This window comes from Saccostrea echinata, unplaced genomic scaffold (genome assembly GCF_033153115.1).
Source record: "Saccostrea echinata isolate AGI-Se365-2 ecotype Australia unplaced genomic scaffold, CSIRO_AGI_Sech_v1 ptg000054l, whole genome shotgun sequence".
NCBI classification, from domain to species: domain Eukaryota; kingdom Metazoa; phylum Mollusca; class Bivalvia; order Ostreida; family Ostreidae; genus Saccostrea; species Saccostrea echinata.
Window position 1 is genome coordinate 36,641,162 of NW_026889803.1, and position 22,037 is coordinate 36,663,198.

Sequence of the window (22,037 nt, forward strand, 5' to 3'; positions counted from 1 at the left end):
ATGCTTGCTGATTTTTTGTCTACGAACATCTGATGGCACTATAATCTTATATTAAGAATGTTTTGAAAAATTTTCAGTAGGTAAGGTACGTTGCGTATGTCCTTAAACATGTACATGTGTAGTTTTGAATGTCAAACAACAATATGGTAAAATTAATATCATTTTCGTTAACATAAGGTTCTCTAATTTTTGATTTTGAGCTTCCGATGACCCTCCCTCCAGGGATCTACCCTCGGCCGGACCCATTGGAAACCTCAGCAGTTTCCAGACCCCTCGTCATCTAATATAGCCCCCCCTTCTCACTTTCCGATACAAAATAATGAATCCGCACCTAAGTAGGAGTCTTTAATCCTTCTTCCTAGACAACACACTCAAGGAAATATTTTCTTCTGCTCTTTTTCTTTTTTCCATACTACCCCCCCCCCTTTCTTTCCAACGCAAGCCTTGGTTCCCAAAAAACAAACGATCCCTTTTCAGAATAATTTCCTCTTAAAAGTACATAGAATAAATATATGAATAATAGCTGTTAAGTACTTCAACCAAGCACATGCAGCTTCATACAAGTTGGCAGATTGTTAATCATATTTACATTAATTATTGTTCCCAAAGATATTTGGTTGTTTACACCTACACAGGTAACACTATTTTTGTAAAACACTTTTTCCACTACAGGTGACACGTTGTTGTGCAATGACATGATATTGACTAGTTAAACACCCCGTTGCGGACCCCATATTTAAACTGTCAAAGTAGCACATGCTGTCCGTGAGTGAAGTTCCTTATGGGGAACCGTAGTATATTTAAGATTCATCTGGGTAAAAACGATGATTGTATCTGTCAGCAATAGCTAAAATGTCAGATTAAGGTAATTGGAAGTTTTGATATAAATTTATTAGTTTCATTTAAATCACATACTCTATTGCATTAATTCCCAATCTATTTTACCATGAATGATTGGCTTATTTTGTCGTTTTGTCGATAGTGGAAATTTCCAGATTTTTTTAAATGAATGTTTACGCATGCGCATGTCGGCTTCTCCGACGACAAGATTCGAAGTCAGCAGTTGTACAGATTGTATCCGAATGTAAGTGAAATTGTGTGAACTGGGACGAGGGAAATAATTCCTTCTTTTATTTTTTCACGAATACAAGTTTGAATGGATCCAAGAATAGCTTGGTATTCACCTGAGCAGTTAGGATTAGCCCATGACATTTGGACGAGGATCATCGAGACCCAGATAGGCGTGGATAATATGTCGCTGAACAATTCAAATCATAATTTGGACCAGAGGCCACCAGATTTTATTTCGCTCAGTGTAAATAACAATCTAGCACAGAAACATGCGCCTACGAATAAGCAGTACAATATTCAGAATCAACAGAACAGCTTTAAAAGAAAACGAGAAAACAAGGCTAGCACATACGGTCTGAATCATTCGTCCTACAAACATTTTTTGCATGAAAATGGTGGATTAACACCATGGATCCGAAAAGGAAAGGACTACCCACCAAATGTTATAGGGTAAGTACGGCTAAATAGACCTGTTGTTTTAAGGGAAATAGTATTCATTCACAATCACGCCCACGCATGACAAGTCATTCACAGTTCTCTCAAAGAATGCTCAAACTTACAAAAATAACCCAAAAATATCGAAGAGTACGTGACTTCTGAAAAATATTAATGCTTTTCTTAAATTATGTGAAAGAATAATGAACAACATTGTATGAAACCAACTGAAAGATTATCATTCAACTTTTTCAAGGTTATATAACATATGTCAAGCCGTTTCTCCATTTTGTCATTTTATACCTTTCAACCGCCTTTCAAAGATTATGTAACTTGGTATTGATTTGTGACCTTTCTAAAGTACTGTTCACGATATTGTCTTGAATGTTTAAAATTTTAGATGGTTTCAGAAAATAAATGTTTACCAGAACACAGTTTTCTTGGTTATCAGGGCTAATGGTTTGAGAGAATATATTGTAATTATATTCATTTTCCAATTGAATTTATTCTAGATTTTTTTTTTAATTTCAGGCTCCATGAAGAGATTAAGGATTTTTATGAATATATGTCACCAACTGCAGAAGAAGCAAACATGAGGAATGAGGTTGTTCAAAGAATTAAAGATGTTGTCAAAGAGCTTTGGCCAGAGGCAAAGGTTTGTGCCTTAAATTCTACAATTGCAGTTTAGTGAAAAAAAAGATAGCACTTTTTCACTCAAGTTTGTAACAATTGTTTATGTTTTTTTAACATCAGTTGTATTCTTTAAGGTGTAATGAAATTTTTCTGTATTTTTAGGTGGAAATATTTGGAAGTTTCAAAACAGGGTTGTACTTACCGACAAGGTATGTTATGAAGCTTTCAGAAGTCCCTTATGTTTTAGAATGTCACTCATATCATTTTTAATTCCAAATTTCTGTTGAATTTTAATTGAAGTAAATTTGCAGAGGAAAAAACTAAGCAAAAAATAACAAATGTTATATTTTGCAGTGATATTGATTTGGTTGTGTATGGAAAATGGGACAGTCTACCTCTGTTCACCCTGGAAAGAGCTTTGAGAGAAAGAGGTTATGCGGATCCAGCCTCTGTGAAAGTGCTAGACAAAGCTTCTGTAAGTACATTTTGTAGTTATAAACTCATTAGAAGGGGCAACAAGGGGGTGGGGGTAGCTGCAAAATTGTAGCTCTCTGGTTGAGAAAATTCAGACAGATAAACCAGAAAGCTACAGATCCAAGCATTGTAAAAACCTTCAAATTATGGTGCTGCTTTTTAAGTTTTTATCACTTGCTTTGAGTATTATTTCTTGTATTTTATGGGTTCCCCAGCTTTAAGCATGGTATCCTTTAATTAACCATATATTTTAATCCTATTCCTGATACTTTATTTATACCTTTCAATGGTTCCAAACAGCCCTATATGGTCTTGGAGTATCAGTTTTAAAATTCGCATTCTGACATCCATGTTGTTTCTAAATTAGCATGTCCAAATTTTATTTATCGAATTTCTTTTTATATACTTATGATGTGTCTTCTTTATAGATGATATTTGAACTTCCAAATTTTTTATTTACATTTTCTCTGCATGTATATATGTTTTTTGACAGTCTTTTTTTTGGCACGACCCCCAAAATCGGAATGCAAATTTTTTGAACTGACATTCCAAAGGCCATAAAGGGCTGTTTGAAAGGTAAATAAATTATTATGAATAGGAGTAAGATATGTGTAGATTCCATTCTTGTAGCGGGGGAACACATAAAATAAAATTAAAAAAAATCCCAAATGAACAACAAAAAGGTGTCGCCATAAATTGTAGGTTTGTACTTTGTTTGGATCTGTAGCACTCTAGTTTATCTGTCCGAATTTTCTCAACCAGTTCTGCAGCTAGTGGGAGGGATAATCGTATGTATTACAATACTCTTTTTAATTAGAAAGAAAAGTATTAAATGGCTACACATTTTGAATTAAGGAATGAAACCTTAATTGGAATAAGATAGTTTTGTTAAAATCATCATCTTTATCAAAGAAACTTTGGACTTGAACCAGACTTGTCTGTTAGGTAGAGATGATTCTGAAAATATATATGTATGTAAAGGATATATATAATGAATATGTATATATTTTTCAAGGTTCCAATTATCAAAATGGTGGACCTCCAAACTGATGTGAAGGTGGACATAAGCTTTAATACACAAAACTCGGTGGAAAGTGCTCAGCTAATCAGTGTAAGCAGTCAGAAAAAGATCCAAATTGAGAGTTGAGAAAATGTGTATATATATATATATATATATATATATATATATATATATATATATATATATATATATATATATATATATATATATATATATATATATATACACTAATGTAGATGGATAATTTTATCGTTATTAATATTTTTTATCCTTACAGAAATTCATGACTGAATACCCAAATTTGAAATATTTGGTCTTGGTGCTAAAACAGTTCCTTCTACAAAGAGATCTGAATGAAGTGTTTACAGGGGGAATAAGTTCCTACAGCCTCATCTACATGACAGTCAGCTTTTTTCAGGTAAGATAGAAGCAGAAATGTTTTATTGTGGCCAGGGTTCAAAACTCAAGCCTGACATCCAGGACTAAGTAATTCTTGTTTGGGGCTCTGTATTTAGAATCACCCATAGTCTGGGGGACTTGGCATTATTGTAGTTTATTTCAAAGAACCTGAAAGATAGATCATTAACTCTTAAGAAGTGAAAAAATCTCTTGATTTTTTCATTAAAGTGGATGATTTTGTACAATGACAGTTAAAATGTTCTCAAAAATACAAATTTTTTTTCATTCTTACTCAATTTCCCAGTGTTAGTGTTAGACTTTAAAAACATGGGTGTCAGGACTTGGTTAAGTTTGGTTTTATGGCTCAGCAAACTGTTAATAAGGGACCTTGATGATTGAAATGTTAGCTCTCAGTGTAGTAAATAAAAGTCGAAAGAAAAGAGGTCTGGTGATTTTCGAACCGATTGGTAAACATGCCATATAACTGATGAATCAAAACAGAGTTGTCATGGTACATGTATGGGGAGAAAAAAAAGCAGAAAGACAGTAACACATTGTTTTTATTCATTCAGAACAAATAATATTTTTAAAATGATTCTATAAATGCAGAGTTGGGCATATCTTCCATGGACTTGACTAAAATTCACCTTTCAAGTACCAGATTTGAGCATCAAAATTTTTTTTAAAAAAATGGAACCCCTGATTATGGTCTCATTAAGGATTGTAGGGATATATAATAGAACATTGGGCAATATGAACAAGTACTGTGGAACTTGTTCATATTCACAGGGATCAGTGTTTGTGGGCAATCAAAATTTTACTGGTTCATGGGGACATAATTTCATGAGTAACTTGTACATAAATAAGATTTAATGAACTATTATGTTGAAAAATTAATGATTCTTAGGGATGTAAACTTGTGTATTAGGGGGACTCAAGAAATCCATGAATATTGGTCCCCCATGAACAATGATGATTTCACAGCGTACTTTTATTTGACTAACAAACAATTCAAATGAGCAGGATTAAGGAAGTGTCAGTATTTGAAATACTAAAAATATGTGGCACTTTTGAAAATTGTCAATCATCCATTTTAAGTTCTGTTATACTTGTGAAGTAGATTACATCAGATTTATATTCAATTTATCTTTGCTTATTGATTTATAGGGTTAACAATAGGATTGATGATTCCAAGAATATGTACTTTCATTTTTGGTTTGGTTTTCTTTTCAGAAAATTGGGCTTAAAATGAAAGTAAATAGCTATAAAATATTTTTAAAAAATACATAGTAAATTGTTATTAGTTTTAATCATTCATGCACTTCAGAATTGAGATCGAAATTGTGATTCAAGAATAATGCACTTTTTTTTAATAGCTTCATCCAAGATGTGATGCATTGGAGCCAAATGCGAATCTTGGAGTTTTGCTGATTGAATTTTTTGAACTGTATGGAAGGAATTATAATTACTTGAAGACAGGAATACGCATTAAGAATGGAGGGTCATATGTACCAAAAGACGAAATTCAAAGAAGCATGGAAAATGGATATAGATCGTCAATGTTGTGTATTGAAGATCCTTTGACAAAAGGTTTGTTAGAGCATATTACTCATGTCCTTATCATCAATGAAAATGAAATGTCATATCATTGTTATCAGTTCATCTTTCGAAGGCATTTATACTCTTTGAATGATGAATGTGTTCATCCATCTTCAAAGATTCACTATTTTCATTGTATATTAAATATTGTGGTCAAATATTACTTACAGGTATGTTGTGATTTGAATTTGCAAATAAGATGAACCAAAGGGGTATAAGAAATGGATTAGGTGTAAAAAGTTTTGTTTTTTTTCAGAAGCAATTCATGCATTAAAGCTGGCTAGTATTGAATGTATTTAAGTTGAAATAAGTCAAAAAATAAATGACTGTTTTTGCTTTGAAATGTCTTTTCAAAATGTTAGATGGGAAGGCTATGTAAAATTGAAATTATGGTTCTCGGGCCAGTTTTCTTAAAAATAGATGAGGGGGAGGTTTTATGTTCCTTTTTAATTTTATCACCAATAAATTTTATGTGGGAGGCATTTTTATATTTCAGAATTTTATGTAAAATTAATAAAAATGACAATTCTATTTTCATAATTATACTTAAGTCATTCTGCAGATCTTTTTTAAATCTTGCAAAATTACCAAATATCTAATTTAAAAGGATATTCAATGTCTTGTTGTTGGATATGGAATTAATTCACGAGTGGGACAGGATTTTTTTTAATATTTTCATGAGTGCGAAGCATGAGTGAAAATATTAAAAAGAATCCTGTCTCATGAGCTTATAGAAGTAGAAATTTAATTGTTGTTATTTATTTTTTAGGAAATGACATAGGAAGAAGTTCATATGGTGCTATGCAAGTGAAACAGGCCTTTGAATATGCCTACATAGTTTTAAGTTACACAGTAGGCCCACAATACATGTATTCAAGAAAGCCAAAGCATAGGTGAGAATTTAATTAATTGCATTATTTTTTAAAGTTGCTTTTCATATTGAAATTGAGTGATATCGACTCTCTATATGAAAGTACATGTATTAGAAAATTTCAGATATTGTTGAATGCAAAAAAAGATTAACCAAGACATATGTAAACATTCCCTTTATAAATAGATAAAGTCTTCAATCCAGATTATTTTTTAGGATAATTACAGTAAAATTGAAAAAAAAGACTATTAATATCTCAAATGTATCAAAAGATTTGAATTAGGCCAAATAAAAAAATATGTGTGGTTCCGGTTACCCGACCGTCCCTATTTTATACCCCCGACCCTAAACTTTTTTTTTGATAATTTCCAAATTTCCAGAATTTTCCCCGATTTCCATCATTGGCTCTGGTATTAGTTTTAGTTTCAGCAATGGTGGCCTTCTTTGACAACATCGTTTCAACATGCAGTATAAGTGTTTTGTCACCACTTGAAAGAAAGCAATAGTATTATCTCACCAATAGTTAATTCAAGAACATTCAATGATATTTTCGACGTTTATTATATTAAAAAAAAAACAAAAAAAAACCTACCTACCTACCCTAATTTGTTTGGAGGTGTAACGGGAACCACACATATTTTTTTATTTGGCCTTACCAATTTTTATTGCAAATATAATGTTACATTATATAGCTAGTGAAAATATATAAATAAGCTGAGTTTTGCAAGTAGGAAAATAAATAGGGATTTTTAAGGTCAAGATCTAGTAAATGAAAGGTGCCTACAGCTTTCTCAAATTTGAGAAAAGAGTTCTTTAAATCATCCTTTACAGATATAGCTTGGTAAATGAAAAAAGGGGTGTATCTGGACATACTTTGAAGATAAACTCAGCAAAAAAAAAAAAAAAAAATTTAAACTATCATTTTCAATGAAAAATGAGAGTCAGATATAAATTTCTGAGTTTTTTCCCCATCTCAGAAAAAGAAAATGTATCAATATTGCTCACAGTCTCTAAAAAAAACACCTTTTCATATATTGACCTCTATTTTATGTAAAATTACATGTATATTAAATTGAAATTAGGTTGTTTTTGACATGATTTCAAATTGAATTCCATGGAAATGCTTCCCTTTAATACTACATAATTCTATTACATTTGTAAAGTATAGGAAAAATTAAGCTTAAATCAATTGTAAACCATGTCGGTAGATTCCAGGTTCTTCAGTAAGACATAAGTCAGTAGTAAGGTTTGACCAAGATTTTAATTATTGTAATATATATAAGAAAAACCTGAAATAAAGTCATAATAATTAATAAACATTTACAAATACTTGATGACTTTACTTTTAATTACAAAGATAATAAGAAATATGTATATAAAATAAATATATTTACCAAGCACCACTTGTTAATCAGCTCTAATACAATATAACGTCTATCCCCGTAAAGGGTGTAGCGCCGAGTGTGCATGGAAAACATTTAGTCGCGGGAAAGTTAGTAAAAAGTTATTAATAGAAATAGAACTGGTCAAACCGGAAATGGTCAAGTACGTCACACTAGTAAACATAAATACTCACACGTGGACATTCACACATGGCAACACAAATGTAAACACACACAACAGAAATAATTATAAAATAAAACATTGAAACTGAAACATTTAATTACTTACACTGGTTACATATTCCCCCCTTTTATTAAATGGCTCCTGACATTCTCTGAAATTAAATATCAGGCAATGTTTTAATTCAAAGTGCTGAATCAATTCAGAATATATGTACAACAAATTAATTAATCCAGAAAACATGCTAAAAATATAATCAAACCAAGTAAAATAATCGAACATCATCTGAATCCATTAATGCATCACCAAAATACAACTCACTGACACTGAAGAACAAACCTGCCACAAACCTTTGACACATAAGACCTCAACATCATTGTCAACGAATCACATCAACTGAACCAACCGCAATCAACTGAATATGTTCAAGTCAATCTCAAGTTAAATATTAATTTCATCAAATATCAATTGATGATGGGGGTTCAATAAAGTTACACTGTATAATTACAGTATCAATTGTTTATCTTTAAATAAACAACATGTATTGGTGAATGTCATGCATAGATTCATTTATTCAGAATAAATATTTACACAAATCATAAAAACAATGATAAAATACTATCTTCACTTAAGAAGTCTTTGAAATCACTTTCACTTATCACTTTACTCTGAGTGTCCATTTTAACTCGTCCATTCCCCATATCTATCTGGCTGCTTCTTTGTTCTCGTAGATCGTCTAATAGTTGGAGCTTGCTCTGACACATCTGCCTCGGAATTCTGACTTGCTTCATTGGTCCTCTGGCTCAACTCATCAACATCTGAATTCTGAAAGGATAAAGAATAATTACAATTATTAAATTCATTTTGACTTTGACTAATACCCGAGTAACTATAACCTTCATCAACTACTGGCAAAACCCCTTGTATAGATGATGGCAGTTCAGGTTTGTCTCCCTTTGATCTTGTCCTCAAGACTCTTCTCACTGTCCAATTTTCCCTGTCACTCTCAGATTCTGTTTCAGATGAATCGGATGAATCCGTTGTTACTGCTGGCATACAAGTGTCCAAGCCCTCTTTCTTTGCCTTTTTTCGGCTACCTTCCTGCTGTTTAGACTGTACTTCCTCCCCCTCTTGCAATCCAGAATAAGGGAGAAGCATATTCCTATGCAGCGTCCTTGTTCTGCCTGGTCTACCCTGGGCTTTAACCCTAAACACCGGAACATCTGGATTTGGCATTTCCTTCACTGTATAAACAGTTTCTTCCCATTTGTCAGCCAACTTGTTTTTACCCTTTAAACCAACATTCCTTACCAACACTTTATCTCCCGGTTCTAACTTGGTCTCTCTTACCTTAGCATCATATCTCTCTTTGTTCTTTAATCCTGATTTCCTTGCCTCCTCAGATGCTATGGCATATGCTGACTTCATCCTCTGTTGAAGTTTCTCCACATATCCTTTTGGGTTGACATCTCCTTCATTTCCTGGGTTAAGTCCAAGGAAGGAATCTATAGGTAGTCTTGGACTCCAACCAAACATTAAGAAATGTGGGGGAAAACCTGTCGCATCACTCTTGGTAGCGTTATATGCCTGAACCAAAGGGGCAACATGTTGTTTCCAGTCTGTCTTCTGTTTGGGATCTAGGGTACCCAGCATCTTCAAAAGTGTTTGATTAAACCGCTCTGCCGAACCATTACCCATAGGATGGTATGGTGTTGTACGGGTTTTTCTGATTCCTAGCAGCTTACAAAGCTCCTTTATAACTTTTGACTCGAAATTCCTGCCTTGATCGCTGTGCAATTTCTCTGGAAAACCATAATGAAGGAAGAAATTCTCATATAGGGCTTTTGCTGTTACAGTAGCCTTTTGGTTACGGCATGGTATGGCCTGTGCAAAGCGCGTATAGTGGTCGGTAATAACCAATATATCCTCTGTCCCTCCTTTACTTTTCTCTAGACTCAAAAAGTCAATACACACCAATTCCATTGGATGTGTGGTCTCAATAGGGACTAACTCAGCAAAAGGCTTTGCTTGAGTTTTGCGTCTTATGCATCTAGGGCAATTTTCTATCTTCTCAGTTATCTCCCTTTCTAACCCTGGCCAAAAATACCTTTGCCTTGCTAACCACAGGGTTTTCTCTTTTCCAGGATGACCTGTATCTCTGTGAATTCCTTGAAAAGCTACTTCACGATACACCTCAGGGATCACCAACTGACTTACCTCTTTGTCGTCAATAATTACTTTCCTGTAGAGAATTCCATCTTTCAGATAAAGTTTCCTCCATTCCCTAAAAAATCTCTGAACTGAATAATCCTCCTTTTTCATGTTCACTCTTTTTGGGTAAAATCCTTGTTTCTTCAATTCTATAACTCTTGCTAGATACTTGTCCTCCTCCTGTTCTTTTCTCCAGTTAATTTTGCTTAGATATTGGGATTCTATTGTCTCAAAACTAGCAGAATTTGGTGAAGAGTCATCTATAATAGTCTGGCAATAAGGAACACCACACAGTATAGACTGGCATATGGCCTTAATAGCCTCTGAGAAAAGCTCTGGCTTCCTTGACAACCCATCTGCATCAGCGTTTTGCTGACCAGGTCTGTATGCTATTGTAAAATCATAGCCTGCCAAAGCAGCAACCCACCTTTGGCTGGTAGCGTCAAGCTTGGCTTTAAAGAGCACATATGTAAGGGGGTTATTGTCTGTGATCACTTGAAAAGTAGTACCATAGAGGTAATCATGAAATTTATCACTGACCGCCCATTTGAGTGCCAAGAACTCCAGTTTGTGAGCTGGATAGTTCCGCTCGCTTGGCCTCAAGCCTCTGCTGGCATAGGCTATCACTCTTTTCCTACCTTGCTGGACCTGGTAGAGAACAGCCCCTAATCCAAAACTGCTAGCATCTGTATGTAAGATGAATGGTAATTTGTAATTGGCAAATCCAAGTATAGGGGGTTCTAGAAGCTTGCTCTTTACCGTCTGGAATGCCTCTTCCTCTTTCTTCGTCCACTGCCACTTTACTGGTGTATTTCTATTCTTTTTCCTCTTCTGTTTCTTAGTTGTACCATGACCTTGAAGTAGGGTGTTAAGTGGAGCTACTATCTTGGCAAAATGTTGTATGAAACGCCGATAGTATCCCACAAATCCAAGGAATTGACGGAGTTGTTTGATGTTGGTCGGTGTTGGCCAATCACGAACAGCTGATAATTTTTCCGGATCAGTTTGAATTCCTTTTTCTGAAATAACATGGCCTAAATAAGTTACTGAAGTTTTGAATAATTCACATTTTGATGGTTTCAATTTTAATCCATGCTGAGCTAATTTTGTAAATACATTTTTAAGTCTAACACAATGTTCTTCAAAAGTTTTTGAAAATATGAGTACATCATCCAAAAAGATCAAACATTCTTTCAAATGCATATCTCCCATGCACTTCTCCATCAACCGTTGGAATGTTGCAGGAGCATTTGTTAATCCAAAACTCATTCTGTTACACTCATAAAAACCTAAATTACCTACCGAGAATGCTGTTTTGTACCGATCTTTTTCCTCAATTTCCACCTGCCAATAGCCCGATCGTAGGTCGAGTTTGCTGAAAAACTTGGCTCCATACAGGGTATCTATGACGTCATCAAACCGAGGAAGCATATAGCAATCCTTACGCGTCTTCGAGTTTAACATTCTCATGTCGAGACAAAACCGCAAAGATCCGTCTGATTTTCGACAAAGCACTACGTTCGAAGAATAATTGCTATTGGATTCGCGAATAACTCCGGCATCTAACATTTCGCGCACGTGCTGACGGACTTCCTCATACATACCTGGAGGAATCCTGCGATATGGTTGTTTAAATGGTTTGGTGTCATCTAACTCAATAGAATGTTTGACTAAATCAGTTCTTCCGAGATCTAATGGTCCTTTCGAAAATACATGACTGTACTGTTTTAGCATATTTCTCACAGTATTGAACTGATCTTCATTAAGCATACTGGAGTCAACTTTAACTCCAAGTTCAATAGGGTCACACAGTTCAGATTTGGGATTTAATGCAGAAAAATTATCTACCACCTTAACTTCTTGGAGATTACAAAGTACAGTGCCATGCCTAACTGAGATGGGTTTGGCAGATATATTGCAAATTTTGACTTGCACTGTAGACTTTGTAGTAGGTGTAGAAAACTTAACTACCCTTGGACAAACTGTAAACCTATCAGTATTATCACAGTTTTCAGAAACCATTGTCATGTTGTTACTTGTTAAACCTTTAACACGACCCTTTATAACAGTAGATTCATTAGGTTGTACCATAATAGGTTTCTTACACACTGATTTGACATGGTAACACTTACTCTTCATACTCTTTAGTGCTACTTTCCATTCTTTTGGAATTGTTTTTATTTCATTGGAATCTTCACCCAACAAATCTCTACAAATTCTCAACACATTAGTTCCAATGATAACAGGACATGTTCTATTGAAATCAGTGTCTGGTACAATTAAAATAGGGACAAATAACTCTACATCCATAAATGGAATTTTTACAGTACACTCTATATACCCCTTGTATTTCAATAGAGAACCATCTGCAACAGACACTTCTAACCCTAAGTTAGATAAATCTTTCAACTCTGGTTGATTTTTCATAGAATAGTAACCTGATAATGACAATGTTGTTACCATTGATCCACTGTCAACAAGACCTGTAAAAGAATTGTCATGCATAAAAATAATAGTCTCATTTGACTCACCAATCATTTTGCATTTTAACTGCTGGCCTTCACTTGAAATCATGGTCCCCGGTCGGCCTTCATCAGAGACCTCTATTCGTTTGGGTTATAATTACCTGTTCTTTTTCCTTGATCCCGTCTCTGTCCTTGACCTCGACCAGCATTAATCCTTCTGTCATTTGAATTACCTCTGTAGTAATTAGAGTTGCCTCTCCAAACTCCACGGCCTCTGTAGTAACTGCCTCTACCTCTGTTTTCTGTAGGTCTACTTGCTACATTACTTGTTCTACCATCCAATTTTTCTAGTATCTGGTTGAACTTGTCATTTATCTTACCTTCCAATTTTGTCTCCATATTCCTCATCTTCTCCATTAACTTCTCCTCTAAGTCTTCAGATACTGACATACCATGTTGATGAACTGGCTTTTTCTCTGAAATGCTAGAACTTATCAAAATTTCTTTTTCTACCCTTCTTATTTCTAACAACAACTTGTCATAATTCTTGATGTCATCATATTTATGTCTTGTTTGAGACTTAAGCTTCTCTGAACTCAATGAAGTCCAAAACTTATGCCGTAATAAGTCATTCTTAGATGCACGATCAAGATAACCATTATCTATGGCATTCTGTAGCATTGTTTCAAGTCTACACCCAAATGCTGTTACACACTCACCTGGTAGTTGAAATGCATTGAAAAATTCTTGCATAATCATGCCATTGTTGGAAATTTCACCAAACAAAATGTCAAGTTTTTCTAAAATTTGCTTAACACCAGCCTTCTCACCTAGCGGAATTAACATTGTTTTTGCTGTACCCCTTAATGACCGTCTAATACTTTGTATCAGAATATTTGATTTTATATCAGGGTCACGCATTAGGCACTGCACTTCAAATCTCCACTCTTTGTATGAAACATCCCCCTTCTGAGGAGGGTCATCACCCGAGAATTGTGGGATTCTTGGGATGTTAGTATTAAACTCATACACCTGGTTGATGCTATTCCCATCCTTATCATAAAAGGTATTTTGTAGTTTACTACCACTACTACTAGTATCACCAAAATTACAAGCTAACTTTGCAAAGGGATTGTGCTTTTGTCCAAGATGTAAAGGAACATTGTGATCAGGTATAGATACCTTTGGTTTTGCACTTTGTAAATGTTCAGCAGGTACAGATACCTCTGTTTTAACAGGGTTACCATCTTTTGTGGTTTTGGGGGTACTGGTTGCAGGTTGTGCAACACCAGCAAAATCAAGTTTGTTTTCCTCTGATGAGGATACATCTGCAGTAACCTTTTGTTTTTCTTTGTCAGCCATTTCTATGAACAATTAATTACACTTCACAACTTCACACCAAATATTTACGCCAACTGTACAGTTCAAACCAATATAAAATAACTATTCACAACAACAAACCAAAAAACTGTTCAACTGATCACCTCAACAGATCATTACAACTTTGTACATACAACCACAGCAACTGCTATCTGATGTAGTAACTCTTAATCAACTTTTGAGTAAGTTACCTGGTGATATGTTTACTGGTGAAATTGAATACTTTAAAGATGGTTTAATTCAACTTATGATACCCAGTTTTAAACAATTCATCATAAAATTCCTAAAATTCAAAACCACAAACACACAACATACAGACATACACACAATAACTCTCTGCTCCGTAGGTCTGTCTACTGTTCAATGGACTGAAAGAAATATTAGTTTGATTAGTGAAATAACTGCATGCTGGTTAGAAAGTGAACTCGGCTTGCTGCTACCTAAATTTACAAACACCTAATTTACAGCTACCTAGAAATAAATAAAACTATAAATAATGAACTTACAATGAAAATATAAATATAGATACAAAAATATATAATTTGCAAAACAAACAATTATCAACCTGAAAAAGAAAAAAGTATACACTAATACAGCAAAACTTTAGAAACTGTCTTGTGCACTATAAATAGAAACAAAAATAGACCTTGGGAATTCCCTTTTTACACCTCAGTAGTAAGTACAGACATTGAGATAACACATTAGACGAAGACAGTAACTTGCACACACAAATATGACAAACAAGTACACAGAATAACACATGGAAATGACCATTTGTATGCACAATTAGTTACAGTACCTTTGCTCCGCAGACCAGTTTACGAATCACGCTGAATAGAATTGGAAGACTCCATTTTGGTCGGTCATTGGTTCGCTGCGCGCATAACTGTGACGTCACGGTTCCGGAAGTATCGGATTCGCCTCTCGGGATCCGCCTGTGAATTTTTTTACACTGTTATGAACACACTTTTCAATACCGGCCAGTTTCAAACAAAACACATTAATGATTTACTGTACACTCAAAGCTGATTTAGATCCATGAATTCACACATAAGATGTATAGAATAGGCCTATAATTCGCTGGATATGGAAATGAAAAGGTCAGCGACTTCTCTATGTCCGCCCTCTCTCCAATCCGCTCCCCGGGTTCTTTTCCTAATTATTCCAATGGATCAGTCTTGGATGCCTGGTTTTCCAATTAACGTGGGCGCCATTTGTAAACCATGTCGGTAGATTCCAGGTTCTTCAGTAAGACATAAGTCAGTAGTAAGGTTTGACCAAGATTTTAATTATTGTAATATATATAAGAAAAACCTGAAATAAAGTCATAATAATTAATAAACATTTACAAATACTTGATGACTTTACTTTTAATTACAAAGATAATAAGAAATATGTATATAAAATAAATATATTTACCAAGCACCACTTGTTAATCAGCTCTAATACAATATAACGTCTATCCCCGTAAAGGGTGTAGCGCCGAGTGTGCATGGAAAACATTTAGTCGCGGGAAAGTTAGTAAAAAGTTATTAATAGAAATAGAACTGGTCAAACCGGAAATGGTCAAGTACGTCACACTAGTAAACATAAATACTCACACGTGGACATTCACACATGGCAACACAAATGTAAACACACACAACAGAAATAATTATAAAATAAAACATTGAAACTGAAACATTTAATTACTTACACTGGTTACACAATTATGAGATCATAATGGATCTAGCACCAGAAAAGACCATCTAAACTCATTTACTAGATCCTGACCTTAAGAGCATTTTTCCCTATTTCAAAAATGTTGATTGACAGCACCATTTTTATTTAATACTATTAAAAGAACTGATCAATACAAATTTCATCTTGAAACAACCTTCCCCTTTCTTGGTTAACATGGAAAATGTGGACTCCATGAGATGTCATTTATTTTGGTGTTAATCTGTCCCAAGTTTCCGTTATTTTGACAAATGGTGTTGCTATGGTTACTAATAATAAAAGTTTCTGTGAAATTCTTTCAAAATGTTACTCCTCCTACAGTTTGGTTTTGATTTCAGTAAAACATAGCACAAGTGCATACTACAGCAAGGATATATTTTCCTTGATTTTAATTTTGAAGAATCGTGGTGCAGTGGATACTAAAAACAGAATACTTGGGAACTAAATGAACATTTGCAATTATTGCTTTCAGGCTATATCAACAAAGATCATTCCTCAAAAGGCTAAAGCTCTCAAAGCTTTTGTGATGAGCATGTAATTTTTTTTTTTTTTTTTTTTTTTGCTTAATTTAAGTAAATGGTGTTTTTGTCAACTTCATTGCAGTTAATATTTGATTTTAATTATTGCAATGGTCACTTAAGGCTATATTTTAATACACAAAAATATTATCTCAAAATCTAAGCATAATCTTGCTTAATGCTACCTGAACCCCTCTCTTTCATCACAGTAGGTAACATGAATAGGAATAATGGATGAGGTCACATAAGAATTACCAATTTTAAAGTATAACTTTCATTGGCAATCTCTTATTACTTAGCATATTTCAAAATCTTTATCTAGATGCATACTTACTACAGAGATGTTTTACCAGGCTGGAAATCTTAATCATCATTAAGCATTTAGGATTGATAATTTATTGGTTCAAAAGAAGTTGAATAACTATTATTTTTGTTTTTTATCAAAGTGTTTGTGATAAAAGTGATTTTTTTTTCCCAGCATACTTGGTCGAATAGTCAGAGTGACAAATGAAGTTGTAGAGTACAGACATTGGATTAAAGTAACATTCCCTCGTAAAATCCCAGAAAACAACATGATGGATTCCAGAAGCAGGAGCTATGCTAGTGTTGCCAATAGCAGCAAAGCGTCGGAATCTAAAAGTGATGTCAGTAATGAAAGCAGCAAGAGGTAGATGGGGCATCTTTAAATCCAAAAGTGAAAGTTGTCTTAGTCCTTCATCTTTCAAATCTCAGTTTTGCTCCTGCTGGGCATTCAGTCATAAGATAAAAAAAAATATTCAGTAACTTAAAATAAATCTAACAAAACTTCAAAATTTTTAGAAATGTGAATAAAATGATGGTAATGTCTTAATGATACAGTGATTCAATAGTTATCATTGAATTTGCCAGTTTTATAGGAAGTCTTATTTACTGGAAACACATTAAGCCTAGGAGTGAAAAAAGACATGACAATCAATACTAAGTCTTCTAGGTCAAGATCTCAGAACAGTTGATTTTGTTGGTAAAAAGAGGAATGAGTTGAGGGAATGTTAGCATAAACAATACATTTATCTTTCTGAAAAAAATAAAGATAAAGTTGTAAGTATTGTATATTCATAATAACTGTTTATTAATTAACAATATTTGTGATTATAGGTGTAATGAGGATGGATCAAAGCCATGCAATCCGGAGAGTGAACAGTCCGACTCGAGTTCTGTGTACAAATCCAGCAGCAGCTCAGCGAGCAGTAGCTCCACTTCTAGTCTTACCAGTGACACAGTAAGTAGTGCAGCTTGGTATATTAATTAACAAAGTAGAGCTACAGTTTGTGAAATTCTTTAGAAGGAAAGAAAGTTATTTTTCCTAGATCTTCATTAAAAGAGACAGAGAATAATTTGGTTGAAGTGAGTACAGTGCGGACTCGTTATTACGGTGACAGTTTAATAAGATAGAACGCTTATTACGTTGTAAATTCAAAGCACAAAACCATTTCTTAACAAATCTATACAAAATAGAACCGTTTATTACGATGTCCTAAAATGCCGGGACTCGGTATTACGATGTGAAAATTCTGTCCAAAATTTTTTTTCACTCCGTGTTTATTCAGTGTTGATCGACGGTAGACACTTAAGGAGACGCTAAATAAACATTGAAACACCTGTGCTCTGACAGAGTGTTAACTTGCAGGGCCGTTAGGTGATTAGTGATGCTTGACTGCACACACCTTGACTGTTCTAGCGAGGTCAGCAGAACTGGAGACATCGTGTCAAAGCCATTGTTAAACAATTAAATTTAAACTGTTTATTTATAAACGTAGTCTCTAGTTTATCTATGTCTGTAAAGTTTATTTTATCTTTTATACTTTGGTTAATAAATAAAATTAATTAATTAAATAAAAGGTTACATTTAATCTTGTGCATGTATGTTAAACACGTATTGTGTAATTTCGTTTGCAATTAAATTGCGGTAATGGACAGCTTGGGTATCAAACATAATTTTGGCCAAATTTGAACTTCACTTACGTTTTAACAGCTTTGATTGTGGCTTGGACTACCTCACAGGTGTCAGCAGAAATACAAATCGATAATTGCTGAACTGCTAATTGAACTCTGTTCAGTAATTTAAAAAATTAAATTTATTTTGACATATAGCTTGTACGTTGTCAAATTCCGTCCTTAAATATGCCAGTCACACTCTTTCATCAGTGGTTCACTGCTGCTCTAAGCTCATTGAACACCCAAAAGCCCATTAAAAATTGTTGTTGTTATGTAGTAAACGACTATAAATTGAATACGAAGACGGCTTGTTGAATTTTTTACGAACGCATTATCTACAGTCAGAAACGAAAGTAAAAGTAAGGAAATGGCGGTAGATAAATGAAGATCCGATAGATCGCCGAAGTTTTTATAAGAAATATACGTATTTCTTTTAAAATGAAAGAAATAGAAGAAATATCACCATGAAGATATCTATTCAAGATAAGTTGTTAATAAATTATATATGTATTAGCGTTTTGATTAGGAATTAGAACAGAAGAAGGGAACAAAAGGGCAAAAATACACCTTCCACAAAAATAACAAACTTTCAAAACGATGTTTTAATGGATTTTATTGGGAACTTTTATTACGTTGCCCTCGGTATTACGATATTTTCCAGTGACAAAATGAACATCGTAATAACGAGACCGCACTGTATAGTGAAAATATGCTGTTTTGAACTGTTCCTTAATGATTTTGAAGAGATGTGTAAGTGATTGTTTAAAAGTGAAAAAAAAGATCTTATAGGTGTTCTTTATAGAAATGGGAAGTTTGTGGAATAGGGAAGAAAGCAGGGAAGTAAAAAAGATTATTCTCATTGTAGGACTCGGAACCTGATCCTCAACAACAGACTGAAATAGAAGTGACAAAATCAACACCCACAACTCCAGTCAAAGTGGAGAAAAAGACAGCTGTTGTCAGTCAGGAGTACACACGTAGTAGAGACAGGGCACATAGCAACAGTAAACAAAGGACAGGTTCATCCAAAAGTCGAGACACTAGTTGTAGTAGTGTGTCCTCCACTCATTCAGCAGGTTCCAACAGAACTAATGTAAACAATGGCCACAGAGGTTATAATAACAGTTACGAGAACCGTGGAAACAGCAATAGAAACTCTGGTCACTATGACAGCGGACCGCCACGAAAAGCATATCACGGAGGAAGTGCTCAAAACAAAAACAGCTATGAAAGTGGTCGCGTTTACACAAGGACGAACAGTAGTAACAAGAAGAAGAAAAACACAGGAAATGGGTATGGTTATAACAAGAGGGACAGTTATCCAAGTGCCACTGCAGGCCACAGGTAACCCCTACTTAGGCCCGGAGTGGCAGTAATCAATGGTGCCCTTCAAGTGTAAGAGGAGATCTTTGTGTGTGTTTTGTGTTACGTGTGTGCTTGTCTATTACTTGGTGCCTCATATATGAGTTCAGGAGGCATAAAAATGAATATGGATAGAAAAAACTTTTTGTGTGTGTTTATGAACATTGGACAAATCTGTAATTGGTATACATGTCTCAAAGATATTATGTTGTAAAATGATGTGAATAAGATTTATTTTGGAGATTCAATTTTTTCTGTACATGTATGTTGAAACCTTTTTTTTTTCAAATACCAAATGTATTTCAACAATCCAAATCATTCACTTTAATAAGAAATATGGTAATTTATGTATGAATTGTTCTTCAAAGGCGTAAAATTGGGTAAAAAGTATATATATCTATTAAATGGGCAGATATTCTTGTTCACATCACAGTCGGATTATGTGATATCAATGATTTATGTGATATATTTTCCATTCTTCACCTTACCATGTTGACAACAAATATCATTTTCCTTTTTTTTTTTTTCTTGATCTCTTTTTTAGGAGTGAAACGGTTCACCGCGGTATCGATTCACCGCGGTATTTTTTCTCGGTTTGATACTCGGTGCAAAATCTCTAATTTTCGGTTCGGTTCATTTTTCGATCGGGATCGTTATTCAGTCGGGTTTGGCATGAGGCAAAACACGTTACTCAGTATAAATAAGTATAGAAAACGTAAATTTTTGATGACTGATAGCTTGTAAATAATTTTTGACAGTCAAATAATTTTAATCAATTTCTTCTAGTCAATTTGCAAATAAAATTCGTAAAATATGTGACTAGATTTGGAAAAAGAAAGCATAAAACAACGTTGAATTTGTTTCTTTCTATCAAAATGTATCGTATCGAAAATAACCGAACCGAGACAAAATTATACAATACGTATCGAACCGTGAAGGAGGTGTATCGTTTCACCCCTACTCTTTTTTTTTTGGTTAAAAATATACCATAGCATTGTATATTTTAATGGATTCAGTGTGTAAAAACATTGCATGAAAAACTGAAAAGACGTTGGACATGATAGTTATTGTTCATAATGTACATTGTTTTTATGAGAAATAATAATGTTGGATTCAAAAGAATCTCTATAATTAAAAGCACAATATAAAATATGCAAAGGTCTTGATTCACTTTTTATCATGTCATTTTATTTTCAAACAATGTTGTGTTGTTTTTAAATACTGTTTTAATATGTATTTCGGCTTGTTTTAAAGCTGTATTTTAAACAAGTTGTGTTGTTTGAGAGTCGTGTTGAACACAGACTTTCAAAAAAAAAGTCCGTTTTCTACACAGATCATGTGTCAATTATTTCTCTTTGTGCCTTTTCATGAATGAACTACTGTAAAAATTTAATAGGTGCTTTTTATACACATCAGAACAGACCTAAAAACTTACCGCTTACTGTGCCAGCAATCAGGAAATAGTGCTGTCCATTCTGTATGGCTATTCTTTTTTTTTTTTTTTTTGCTTTTAAAGTATCTGTTGCAATATGTTCTTTATTTTTACTATTTTCAAATTAAAGAAGAGATTGCTCTTATTTTGTATCCTAAATTTCTCTCTCTCTCTCTCTCTAGTATTTTCTGTCTTTCTCTCTATCTTTAGTATTTTTTAGCACAGTTGATACTTAAAGTTTTTATTTTGCCTAGACAATTTAACCGTAGTTTCCAAAATTGAAAGCCAGATCCTTTGAAATGACAGCTATTGACATTTTTTTTCATGTGTGTGTATATACAAGCCTTTGTGGTACATGTACATGTATTGATATTAATAATATTGTGCAATTATTCTGGTTATTAGAGAATTAGAATGTGGAAAAGAAAGAGGACCAATTGATTAAAGTTCTGTTTGTTTAAATGTATTATACGTTCATTGGACACCCATTAGATCATGCATGGGTTAAAAAAAAAGTACAAAATCAAAAAAAAAAAAAGTGTATTATATTGATTGGAAAAGAAAAATCAATGCATCATATTTGTTTGGAACCTATATTTAACATAGTGATTTTATGTATGTGTATATGTGGAACAAACTGTAGCAGAGCACATGAAGTTATTAAGTCTGTGTTTCTTTTATTTTTCTTCTCAATTTAGGTTGATAAATTTTATATCAAATTGGTATCCTATTAATGAAATGACTATGGTGTAATTTAAAGATGATCCTTGAAATCCATTTCTCGAGAAACTGGGGTAGACTGATGAAGTGTTAAGTAATCTTTTTAGATATTTGGTCATTGGCAAGGATAATGTCTCATGTTAATTATGAGATAAGTGTTGATAGAGTGTTTGTGTTCATTGTTAATTCA

General features: G+C 33.8%; 1 protein-coding gene across 1 annotated transcript; it reads left to right on the forward strand.

Moving 5' to 3' along the window:
* The first annotated feature begins 1,018 nt into the window (after nt 1-1,018).
* On the forward strand, nt 1,019-19,874 carry LOC133172195 (terminal nucleotidyltransferase 4B-like). Its single transcript, XM_061307042.1, has 11 exons — nt 1,019-1,521; nt 2,038-2,161; nt 2,302-2,348; nt 2,494-2,614; nt 3,629-3,724; nt 3,912-4,052; nt 5,410-5,623; nt 6,402-6,525; nt 16,838-17,026; nt 17,494-17,617; nt 19,199-19,874. Exons 1-11 carry the CDS (start codon nt 1,157-1,159, stop codon nt 19,679-19,681), a joined length of 2,028 nt encoding a protein of 675 aa, XP_061163026.1. The 5' UTR covers nt 1,019-1,156; the 3' UTR covers nt 19,682-19,874.
* The last annotated feature ends 2,163 nt before the right edge of the window (nt 19,875-22,037 follow it).

What these genes read in the sequence shown, in the direction of transcription:
- LOC133172195 (XM_061307042.1), top strand. Translation starts at nt 1,157, where the DNA reads ATGGATCCAAGAATAGCTTGGTATTCACCTGAGCAGTTAGGATTAGCC. An exon ending in AGCTTTGGCCAGAGGCAAAG is followed by an intron (nt 2,162 to 2,301) that starts GTTTGTGCCTTA and finishes CTGTATTTTTAG; the next exon opens with GTGGAAATATTTGGAAGTTT. An exon ending in AGTAATGAAAGCAGCAAGAG is followed by an intron (nt 17,027 to 17,493) that starts GTAGATGGGGCA and finishes TTGTGATTATAG; the next exon opens with GTGTAATGAGGATGGATCAA.